This window comes from Pyrus communis, chromosome 8 (genome assembly GCF_963583255.1).
Source record: "Pyrus communis chromosome 8, drPyrComm1.1, whole genome shotgun sequence".
NCBI lineage: Eukaryota > Viridiplantae > Streptophyta > Magnoliopsida > Rosales > Rosaceae > Pyrus > Pyrus communis.
The window spans coordinates 19,980,186-19,992,711 of NC_084810.1; the positions used below are offsets into that span (position 1 = coordinate 19,980,186).

Consider the following 12,526-nt stretch of genomic DNA (forward strand, 5'->3'; position numbering starts at 1 on the left):
CTTGTCCTACACCCATGAATCCTCGAGAGGAGCCGCCACCTTTTCGGTCCTCAGGTTGATTCTCACCTCATTGGTTACGCAGATGCTGGTTATTTGTCTGACCCATATAGGGCACGTTCTCAAACGGGTTATGTCTTTACCGTTTGAGACACCACTATATCTTGAAGGTCTACCAAGTAAACGCTAGTTGTGACTTCTTCGAACCATGCTGAGATTCTCGCCTTGCATGAAGCCTCACAATAGTGTTCTTGGATGAGAGCAGTTATGGAACATATTCAAAGCATTAATGGTCTTTCTTCCATCGTTAACCTTCCTACAACAATCTTTGAAGACAATGCAGCATGTATTGAGCAGTTAAAGAAGGGATACATCAAATGAGACAACACCAAACACATAGCGCCGAAGTTCTTTTATTTTCACCAACAACAACAGCATCAGAACATTGAAGTCAAGCAAATATGTTCCCAGGACAACCTAGCCGGTCTCTTCACAAAGTCATTGCCCAAGTCTACTTTTCAGAAGCTCGTCCAAGGAATCGGTATGCGTAAATTATCTGAGTTAAATCGCTTCTCTTATTTGTAAGTTATGTATAACTCAGGGGGAGTATCTTGAACCATACTCACTTGATCTTAATGTACTCTTTTTCCTACGATTAGGAGCATTTTTCCCACTGGGTTTTTGCTACCTAACGAGGTTTTAACGAGGCACCCATCCTAGGATGATCATACTCCATTGAATTCAGTAATTTCGTCTTGTTTGATGTTTGTTTTAGACATTATGCATACTTCTCACTTTTTTTCTTAGTCTATGAGTTTTCCCCATTCTTTGGGTTTTACCATAACGAGATTTCGTAAGTTATACTACCAATGCATACTTACTTTCTTATATTTGAGACTAGTGTTCACTCATTGTGCCGACAACTTCATCAACTATTCTTTCTCATCTGTTGAAGATTTGATGCGACATTTTGTTTGAGTATTTACACACTCAATGGGGAGTGTTACAGTCTTATCGAATTAGGAATGTGATTGTGTAAATCCTAGTGTATCTAGGAGTATCTTGTATATTCCTTTTAGTAGTTTAATTCCTAGTAGAGATGTAATCCTATTAGGGTAAGGATTCTACCTATCCTACTCCTGCTACTATAAAAGCAAGCCCAGCGTTGCTGGGTGCTCGGGGGACAGGCCAGAGAAAAATGGTCCGAGGCCCTATGGACCGACTCCAACGTTGGAGAGCCCGAGTGGAGGTGGAGGCCCGAGCTTCAGGCCCGTGGAGAATTTCCAGCCCGAGAGCCCGAGTGGATGTGACGCCAGCGCTGACGTCAGCTTGGCGTCAGGCCATTTTTAATTTTTTTTTATGTCAGGCTCGTGCACCCCACTCGCGTAGGGGCGCGTCGCCGACACAAAATCAGAAGAAAAAAAAAAAAAAACTTTTTCAGTTACCGTTGAGAAGCCACGTTGGTTCCCACGGTCCGTTCGATCTCCACGAATCTTTAATTTGGACCATTCGATCTCAACGATAAAAAAACAAAGGTCTTATTTAATATCCACCGTTCGATCTGAGATCAACGGTGGATATTAATATGCTTTATAAATAAAAAAATAAAAGAAAAAATAGTTTTAAAATTAAGAAAAGTTACCGTTGTGACACATGGCACAATCTGGAGTGTTGGAATTCAAATTTTTTTATATCCAACGGCAGAGATTAATTAGTTGAATAAAAATTTAAAAAAAAATTGTAAAAAATTGTAAAAAATTCAAAAAAAATCTGAAATTTTTTTTAAAAAAAATTGTTTTTACTTTTCTATAAATACATTCTCATTATCATCTACCTTACACAACAATTTCATATTTTCTCAACTACTTTCAATCACATTCCTTTCTTTGTCTCAAAGTTTCAATCCATTTTTTTTTTCAACAAAATGACTACTGGTGCAGGTACGAATTAGTCGCTTCTTGAAGATGTTGCGTTGTGTACTAGCTGGGTTGAAGTTACTCATAGTTCGCTTACGGGTAATGAGATGCAGTTGCGAGAAATGTGGAGTCTTATTCATACCAATTATCTTGAGAAAATTGGTGGGAAAAGAACCAAAGAATCAATGTCCTGTCGTTGGAAATTACTTAGCCAATTGTTTAGTAAGTGGAGAGATGCCTTGGCACAAGCTAGTAGTATTATTCGAAGTGGGGAAAATTACTCGGATCAGGTAACAATATATTATTTATTTGATACCCAAATTTACATTATAATTATTTGTTTGTATTATTTATTTGTTACCTACTTACATTATAATTATTTGTTTGTATTATTTATTTGTTATTTATTTTCATTATAATTATTTCTTCTCCCGCATTGTGTAGGAACTTCAAGTATAAGCTTGGTATGCTGCCAAAACCAAAAGCAAAAATAAATCATTCAACCGGTGGGAATGTTGGAATATTGTCAAAGATTGTCCTAAATTTAGAGTTGTGCCAGTTGGTCCAGAAGTGCACATGAACAACACCCTTCTACACTCTACACCCAATCATGTCTCGCATGTTCATGAAGATGATGCAGAAGAAGTGCCTGAAACGCCCCTCCCTAAACAAGCATTGGGTTCGACCCGTTATCTAATTAGGCCTTAAGGTAAGAAGGCTTCAAAGAGAAAAGGGAGTGCTTCCTAGAATGATTATGCAAAGTTCATGGAAGAACTTACTTGCCAAGGTAAATTGACTTTGGCGAGGGAACTGGCGAAATATGAGGCTAATAAAGCTAGAGAGGACGCAAAAGGTGCAGCTATTGAGAGAGAATTTCAGGCTAATGAGAGAGAAAGAGAGCTACTTAGGCAAGAAAGGGAACATGTTAGAGAAGAAAGACGGGCTCAACGAGATCGTGAGATTATGAACACGCCTTTAGAAGGGAAGTCTCCAAATTCTAAATTTTTTTGGAAGTCAGAGAAAGCGGACGTGGTGCGAATGAGGCGTGCAAGAAGCGAGAGCAAGCCAAGATGGTCCTAGCACCACAAGAGAAGATCATCCTAGCACCACAAATTGGTTAAGTGATGATGAATAGAGTAGTTTTTGTAATCGGAGCCCATAATTTTCCAATCACTTTGGGTTGTAATTTATTATTTATTGAATATAGTACTTTATGTTGTTTCCAATTTATTGAATATTTATTCAAATGAATTTGGTAAGTTATTTATACTAAGAGAATATTTATTGAAATGACAAAAACACACCAAATAAAATTACATAAGCATACCAAATAATAAAAAACTCACTAAAAAAATTACATAAACATACCAAATAATAAAACACACCAAATAAAATAACATAAACATACCAAATTAAAAAAAACACACTAAATGAACTTAATTATCTTCAGCTTGTTTCAATGCCCACTGGTGCTCTATCAAGTCAATTTGCCGGGCATTGTGCATGTCTGGCATTTGAAATACAGTATATCGTTGAATAAGCCTTTCATTGTAACGTTCATCCCTTTGTAATGGCTCATGTTGCACGGGCTCATCAATGGCGTCATGAGCAGAATATATACGTGTTCTTGAATTGTTCATCGTGTCTGGCTCATATTCATCAACGGCTTCATAATCGTACTCATCTTCCACAATCATGTTGTGAAGAATGATGCACGTCATCATGATGGATCAAAACGACTCTACATCAAACAATCCGGCAGCACCCTTGACGATTGCCCAGCGAGCTTGGAGGATACCGAAACAACGCTCCACATCCTTCCTACACCCCTTTTGACAGCTTGCAAAGTGTTTTTCCTTTGCACTTCGCGGACGTGGCACTGTTTTGACAAATGTTGACCATCGTGGGTAAATGTCGTCAGCTAGGTAGTATGGCCCGTCGTACATACGTCCGTTGACCTCATACGTGACTTTTGGTGTCTTTCCTTGCAGGACATCGTTGAACACTGGGGATTGGGCAAGGACGTTGATGTCATTTTGTGCTTCCGGAATCCCAAAAAAGGTGTGCCAAATCCATGTATCAAAAGATGCCACCGCCTCCAGAATGATACTTTTTGCTCATTTTCTGTCCCCATAAGCTCCTTGCCATGCACTTGGACAGTTTTTCCACGTCCAGTGCATACAATCAATGCTTCCAATCATCCCAGAAAAACCACGCATCTCAGCCTTCTTCAACAGCCATTCCAAGTCCATGTTTGTAGGTTTACGGAGGTACTCAGCGGTGTAGATAGATTCAATTGCTCCGCAAAACCTCATTAGGGACTCAAGAATGGTTGATTTCCCCATCCTCGTTATCTCATCCACTTGGTCTGCAGATGCTCTATATGCAAGCATCTGCAAGGCAGCAGTAATTTTTTGCTCAGGAATGAGACCCATAGCACCAAAAGCATCAATTTTTTGCACAAAGTAAGAATCATGGTTGCAAACAGCAATCACAATTTTGTTGAACAAATGTCGTTTCATTCTAAAACGACGTCTAAAGTACGTATCAGGGAATGCACTATTAGGGACAAGATAATCGTCCAAGAGTTCCATACCTCGTCGTTGTCTGCTTCTATCAAGGTTTCCGAAACGGCTGGGCCTGCAGATCTGAGCCACAGCTTGGATGACTCGACAGGAATGTGAAGCTCTGCCCATTCTTACTTCATCATCTCTTCTTCTACGCTCCTCATCCTTTTCCCTCTCATTTTTTGCCCCTGGTGATTGAACATTCATTCTGATTGGTTAAACAATTCTTCCTCTTCCTAATCAAGGTTAAACAATTCTTCATCTTCCTAATCAAGTTCCCACATCATCCTTAAGGAAGAATAAGACATTGTAAGAAAGAAGCAGAAACTATGAATAATGATACAGATTTTTGTGAAAAATGAAGCAAAAACTATGAATAATGATAGAGATCTTGAGAAAATTCGTGTGAGATTTGTGGGGATGGATGGTGGATTATATGGAGGATTCAGAAAGGATTAGGTTGTACATAATGCCATGTGGCATGTCGTCATTCGTCAAAAATTTGATGGAAATCTATCCTCAAAGATTGTAAACAAATTATGACACGTGGCGCGACGTGATTGGTTAATAATCTTATCAGAAATCCATCACCAATAATTGTATTTTCGGATAATGACACGTGGCATAACGAGTACAATTAAAAAATTTATCGGAAATCCATCCCCAATAATTGTCTTTTCAGATTTTGTGACAAGTGGCGCAACGAGAACGATTAAAAATCTTATCCGAAATTACAAATAAAATTATTTTGTATTATTTAATAATACTTCGGATAATGACATGTGACGTAACGAGAACGATTAAAAATCTTATCCGAAATTACAATTAAAATTATTTTGTATTATTTTATTGTCTATTGCCAGGGCTATTGAAGTGTAACGGTGGAGATGTAAAGGCTATTGCCAGGGCTATTACTGTTCATTAAGGGCAGTTACTGTTCATAAGGTGGATTGAATAGTGAATAGCCTGGGAGGAGGCCTCCAACGCTGGAGTTGCTCTAAATAAAGGCATAAGGGGTGATACAACAAACAATTTAGAATTAAATCTCTCTCTTCTCTCTCTGTTGCCTTCGGCCCCTCTCCCTTTCTGTCCTTTATACAGTTCAGTCAAATAGGCATACAACACATATTTAATTTTTGGAGAAACAAAAAAATTATTTTGATCGAGAAAGACTATTAAAATGAGATAAGTGATTAAATCAATCACCAATAATTAATAATTGATTTTTCACATAATTAGAAAGAAAAACCTTTAACAACTAAATACACCCCATATATTATTGAATACACCCTACAACTATTTTTTCAATTAAAATGTATCCTATTACACCCCCACGTATTTTTCTATATTATCCTTACACCCCACATTATCCAAGTAATTAGAAAGAAAAACCTTTAACAACTAAAATGACAAATTCAGTATGTAGGTTGTAATCAATGATGTGACATTCAATATAAAAAAACACAATAATGAAATGTAAAAATAAAAATTTCAAAAGTGTTGGCGTGACTTTTAGTCATAGCATCTTAATCAAAGTTTGAATAGGAACAAACTAGTTTTTCTACAAGCACTCTCGCCCGTGTGAAAGGGCACACTTCGCGTGACTTAAATGTATTTATCTATCTTGATTGTTGGAATTTATCACTCTTGCATGGCGCTACGCCCTTCTAAAGATAGGTGTCTTGCATTGCTTCTTTTTTTTTTTCTTCAAATCACGCGTGCTACACGCAATTTACAATTTTTGTTTGATTTTGGACATCAGTCAAATATTATTTTAAATTTCATGTAGCTTTGCTAAAATTTAATAGTGTTATATACTAAAAGTACTATTGATCTTGTAAATTAAAACTTCTGCAAAAGATCTAAATACAATATATAGAGCCCAAGGAGAGGATCCTCCTGACCAAAGGACTTGAGCCGTTGGATGAAAATTTAACGGTTATAATTATTATAACTTTAAAGGGACCCCCTGTTTGTAGCCGTTGGATTTTCATCTAACGGCCCAAGTCATTTGGTCAGGAGGATCATCTCCTTGGGCTCAGGAGAGGATCCAAGTCCTATAAAAACAATCTATGGTGAATTAAAAACAATCTATCAAACTTAATTCGAGACCAATGCAAAAAATAGAAGAGAAACCACGAGCTTCACGTAAGCAGACTACATGTTTTGAAGAGTTGAAGAATCACTAGTGATGAAATTTTAGTTAAAGGATTATTGCTCCAATTTAATTAAAATTGAGGAACCATTACTACAATTTAATCCCTTCAATTGTTTACAAATAGCTCAATTTTGAGCCATTAAAAAGTAAAAAGCAATGCAAAACTGACGGTAGGCAACAATATATTTGCTTGAATTATATCCTTTTTGTAAAGCAAATGCTAGAAGTTTTTGCTTATTCCCCTTTATTTTACCTCATTTATTTTGTTTTATTTCTGAAATTTATTTAATTAAATTATAAAAAAATCTGACAATACTGAAATAACGCAGAATGTCCGAAAAATCATGTGGAATGCAGTCCAAATTTGTATTAGCAAAGTAGTTTTTATAAAGTCCACTACAGTTCTAACTAATAAATCCAAGGCTTCTTGGCGCTCACTCTGCTTTTTGCTTAGATCTGTCGATAGTAGTAGAATCCGGCAACTTACTCGTACATCTTCCCACAAACTTGAGAATCTCATCGATCAAGATCACCGGAAGCGCGACAGCCAGCACCAAGAGCCATTCGTTCAGGCTGAGAGGGACAATGCCGAAGACATCCGCAAGGAACGGGACGTAGAGGATCAGAAAGTGCAAGCCGAATGACAAGGACATGGCTAGAAGGAGCCACGGATTGACCCAGGGAGGCATTGTCAAGAGGCTTCCGTCCTCGGATAGTGCATTGAGGGAGTTGAACATCTCGATGGCAACCAAGACGGAGAGGGAGAGAGTCGAGGCTTTGATTTTTCCAGAACGGAAATATTCGCATGGATTGGTGTCGAAAGTGAACACCTGGGATCCGGCTGTGAAGTTGGATGGTGAGAATCCTTCCCATGAAGGGCACTTGCCCCAGTTTGCAAGTTGAGAGTAGGTCACTAGACTATGGCCGTCTTGGCTAAGGTCGATGCCCAAAAATGAGGAATGAGTGTACCAAATAATGAACACCCCAACTGTTGCTGTCCCGACGTAGAGCCCAATTACCTGCAACAGATCAAAAGGATTTCGGATTTTGTCAGATTATTGAGTAGGTTACACAATGAATTCAATGTTAGCACAAATATTACTAAATTGTCTGAAATCTGGTTCTTTGATGACCAAATGTTTATGTAGTTGTCGTACCAGATAACGGAATAAGATCCAAGGAGTGATCAACGACTCGTTGCTTCTTCTAGGGGGCTTCTTCATTATGTCTTTGTCTGGTGGATTGAATCCCAAAGCTGTTGCTGGGGGTCCATCAGTGACCAGATTGACCCAGAGAAGCTGAACTGGGATCATCCCTTCTGGAATACCCAAGGCGGCTGTCAGAAAAATGGATGCAACTTCGCCAATGTTTGAGGAGATCATGTACCTGCAAAGAAACAGGGAACAGCAGCTGATCATATGCAAAGTTAAAAAATGAGATTCAACAGCAGGATGTGCATTAACACAGAAACTAAGGCCTTCCATTAATAGATGAACATAGCTTGACACACTTCGATGGAGAAGAATCAAACCTGATAAAAGCCTTCATGTTGTTGTAAATAGACCTGCCTTCTCCGACAGCAGCAACTATAGTGCTAAAATTGTCATCTGCTAATACCATATCAGAGGCTTCCTTGGCAACCTGGAACAAGTGGACCAAGAGTGATGAATATATAAAATAAACATGATGAAAACGCTATTCGATAAGTCTTGCTCGATAGTCATGGATTCATGATGAGCATTATGCAATGCGTGTGCAGACAAACTACGTGGTCTCTGTCATGATCACAAAAAGATTCAGCATAATGGATTAAACAAAATTAAGTAAACATAGAGGAATCGTCATTACTGTACCTCTGTCCCAGCGATGCCCATTGCAATCCCAATATCAGCCAACTTCAAGGCAGGTGCATCATTCACTCCATCACCAGTCATTGCAACCACTTCCCCGTCTTCCTTGAGCAGCCTCACTATCTCTTGTTTATGCCTTGGCTCAGCCCTAGAGAACAACAGGCCTCCACTTTGTCTTAAATAACTTTTCTGGTCATGGTGATCGATGAATTCTTTTCCTGTTAAGCTTTTCAAACTAATATCTTCTGAAGGTTTGAATACACCTATTTCACGGCAAATAGCTTCAGCAGTATCCTTGTTGTCTCCTGTAATAACCATAACACGGATTCCGGCAGCTTTGCAGTCCTCAATGGCTTGATGGACCTCTTTTCGCGGAGGATCCTTCAACATTTTACAATTACGTGAAGAAAGTTTGTCAGAACTTTCAAATTTCTATCAGCAAATGAAAAAGGGGACAGCAGAGTTTAGCAGATTTGCAAAAAAATAAAAAATAAAAAGGAACACTCACCCTTAGCCCGACCATGCCAACAAAAACAAGTTTATTCTCAATTGAAGAATAATTGGAAGGATTGAGTAAAAGCTGATGAGCTGGATGATCTTCATCACCATTGTACGTTGCAAACTCTGGGAGGTCGCCCTTGTATGCAAACCCCAAACAACGTAATGCACTACTTGACATTTCATTAAGGGTGCCCAAGATAAGATCCCTTATTTTTTGGTCCAATTCTACAATGGAGCCATCAACCAACTGAATGAACGAGCTCCGTTCCAATACATTTTCAACTGCACCCTACACAGGTTTTAAGTCAATCAGAAATCAATTTGTAAAGTTTTCCATTATAAACAAGGAGAATGGGCTGGCATACTCAATATCATTGACAAGCAAACCAACTCTTGATTCTTGGATGTGAAATTTGACAGTTTATATGAAGAAATATTACCTTCTCATGTGAGACAATTAGGAAGATAAACATTTTGAGGAGGAAAGGAACAGAACAAAATATATACCAAGAACTGTCGAAACAAGATTTAGCTTCACGCATGCAAACGAGATGTAGCAGTGTAACCAGAAAACTTCGGAAACTCACATCAGGTGTAATATATGTGTAAGCCCCTTGAGGCAAAATAGGTGATTTCATTCAGCTTTCTACTCTATGTGCAAGTTAATAATTTGATACCAGAAACAAAATCAATTCTATTCTGCTGTGTATGCAATGGGACAAGAGCAGAAGTAGTTACCGGATCAAGTATAGCTCTGAGTAAGCGACATAGAGAGTATTAGGAAAAATACCAAAAACTTACCAAATCAGATATATCAGGCAATGTACCTTAACAAAAAGTAAGTTTTTTCCCGAGCCAGAATTCACAATAACACTCATGGATTTGCGATCACGGTCAAACTCAAGTGTTGCAATTCGCCGGTCAATGTCATTCCATAGTTGAGAACAACCTTCAATGTGATTAGGGGAAAAGAACATGAAACTTTATGCCCAAGAAAAAATCATCAAATACCAAATGACTTAACAATCAGTTACATACGTAGTAGATCTCCAACTGAGGAGAAACAAGTATTTAATACTTCAGGAACTCCCATCTTCTCAACCAGAACCTGAAACAAACCACAAAGTTCATGACCAACAACAAAAAGAACACATCAATCTTTATTAGAAACCTCCCAACACATCTTTAAGATACTCTCGAAAATTTCATATTAGGAACACAAAACAACCACACAGTTTTATATTAAATGTTGTGGTATTTCCGCGATTTCATGTAATCTATACAAACTACAACAATTCAAATTTCAGACAAATAAAGAGCAGATATTTATACTTAAATTGCAAATTCACCTTCAAAGCTGCCTCGGTGGGCATCCCGTTGGCAACATAATGACTCCCAGATAACTCAACACCAGCATCATTACACACAGCAGCGATTTTGGCTATCATTTGAACATTGGTATCCATATCACCAGCTGGCGGCCAGTCCTGTATTTTCCCATCAAAAGGGTTGTAGGTGGTTCCTTCCACATCGAAGGCTCGAAGAGTACCAGGCCTCGAACCAATAGCCACAAGCTTTGCCACAGCCATCTGATTGGTAGTCAGAGTACCAGTTTTATCAGAACAAATCACAGTAGTGCACCCGAGAGTCTCAACACTCGGCAACTTCCTAACAAGTGCATTCTTCTGAGCCATCTTTCGTGTTCCAAGCGCCAAACAAGTCGTGATCACGGCAGGCAAGCCTTCGGGAATGGCTGCCACAGCCAATGCCACTGCAATCTTGAAGTAATAAGTACACTTCTCGAATGAGAATTGAAAATTGGTCGGTAAACCATCAACAATCTCCCAACTGAGAAAGTACTTGAAATTGATGAGCCAAACAATTGCACAAATAACACCAATGATCATAGTCAAAATCTCCCCAAACTCATTCAGCTTCTTCTTAAGAGGGGTATCATCCTCGCTCTGCGAAGCTTCTTGAATCTGGGAATGCACTTGCCCAATCTCAGTCTTCATCCCAATCTGCGTCACCAAACAAACACAATGCCCATTCACCACAGTCGTCCCTGCAAAAACCATACATTTCTTCCCTTGAATATCCGAATTCTCCGAAACCGCCTTCACACTCTTGCTCACTGCCTCACTCTCTCCTGTCAAAGACCCCTGCTCAACTCTAAACGTCGAGCTCACCAAGTTCAAAACCCTCATATCCGCCGGCACCTTATCCCCAACTCTCAGCTCCACAATATCCCCCGGAACCAGCTCCTTCGCCGCCAGATTCGACACCTTCCTTCCATCCCTAATTACCGCCGCCTGCTCTGACTGAATCTCCTTCAACGCCTCCAGCGCCTTCTCCGCGTTGCTCTCCTGCCAAATCCCCACGATTGCATTCACGATCAGGATCAGGAAAATCACCAGCGGCTCCACAAACGCCGTGATCTCCTTCTCCTCCTCGCCGTCGAACCAGGCCAGGACAAACGAGATGATCGCCGCCGCCAGCAGAATCCGCACCAGCGTGTCGCTCAGCTGGTCCAGCAACAGCTTCCACATCGACTGGTCCTCGTGCTTCTCCAGCTCATTCCATCCGTACATCTTCCGCCGGTTGTCGACTTCCTCGGAGGACAAGCCCGAGTCGCGACTCACTCGGAACACGTCCTCGCATTCCTTGGCGTCTCTCGACCACGCCGGGAAAGCGTGATCGGCTTTCGGAATCGGAATCGGATTCGGATTCGGACTCTCTCCCTTCCCGTAGTTCTGCCCTTCTTTCCCCATGGGATCGAGTTTCTTTTTCCTTCTGGCAATGTGATCACGCTTCATCACCTGGAAATTTGTAGCTTTCTTTCTGTTTGGGAGCTGAGAAAATTTGGAGAGAAGAAAAACAGAGTAAGAAAATGTGGAGGTTCTGTCGGGGAGTATGACCAACTGAAATTTGGAAATTTGGACTTTTCCAACAGCAAATTTTATTATTTTTTTCTCTTGTCTGATGTTTTTGTTTGTGTCGCACGATCGGGAATCTGAAGAGCGATTCAAGTGGAGCGGACAGATTCCTCGTCTACAGCCGACGAGGTCGCTCCACGTCATTGGAATGATGGGGTCCACTCTAATCAGAAGGAGGTTAAATGTTGCTCTCTTTTTTGTTTTCTTTCCGAATAATATACAACATTCCCAGGTTTTTAGGCTATCTCCAAATTTGAGCTGCAAAAATCATACACAAATTAAGTAATACTACACGTATTATTTATTTGTATCATCTATCTAATAGACGTAGGATCAAGTAATACATGTCAGACTATCTCTATTAATTTGATATATATTTGATTTTACATTTTTAAAATATGTAAGTGAAAATTGTACTCTAATTAGATGTAAATTGAAGATATATATATATATTTTTTTGTCATTTTATATTTATTTAATGGAATTTTTTTACAAAAGAATCAAAATGATTGATGATGGACTAACTCAAATACCACTTTTATGGATTTCAAATCTCAAAAACTAAATGAAGAGTTATGCTAATATTATGAACCATTTTAGT

At 39.3% G+C, this 12,526-nt stretch overlaps 1 protein-coding gene across 1 annotated transcript; it reads right to left on the bottom strand.

The window, feature by feature from the left end:
• Nucleotides 1–6,978: 6,978 nt before the first annotated feature.
• LOC137741882 (calcium-transporting ATPase 1, endoplasmic reticulum-type-like) lies at nt 6,979–11,990 on the bottom strand. Its single transcript, XM_068481582.1, has 8 exons — nt 10,339–11,990; nt 10,028–10,097; nt 9,817–9,938; nt 8,997–9,278; nt 8,492–8,869; nt 8,170–8,279; nt 7,796–8,024; nt 6,979–7,657 (listed from the first exon to the last, which is right to left on the bottom strand). The coding sequence occupies exons 1-8, from the start codon at nt 11,803–11,805 to the stop codon at nt 7,073–7,075; spliced, it is 3,243 nt and encodes a 1,080-aa protein (XP_068337683.1). The 5' UTR covers nt 11,806–11,990; the 3' UTR covers nt 6,979–7,072.
• Between the last annotated feature and the right edge of the window lie 536 nt (nt 11,991–12,526).

What these genes read in the sequence shown, in the direction of transcription:
- LOC137741882 (XM_068481582.1), bottom strand. Translation starts at nt 11,805, where the DNA reads ATGAAGCGTGATCACATTGCCAGAAGGAAAAAGAAACTCGATCCCATG. An exon ending in AAAACTTACTTTTTGTTAAG is followed by an intron (nt 9,279 to 9,816) that starts GTACATTGCCTG and finishes AAACCTGTGTAG; the next exon opens with GGTGCAGTTGAAAATGTATT. An exon ending in TGGGCATCGCTGGGACAGAG is followed by an intron (nt 8,280 to 8,491) that starts GTACAGTAATGA and finishes CACTTGTTCCAG; the next exon opens with GTTGCCAAGGAAGCCTCTGA.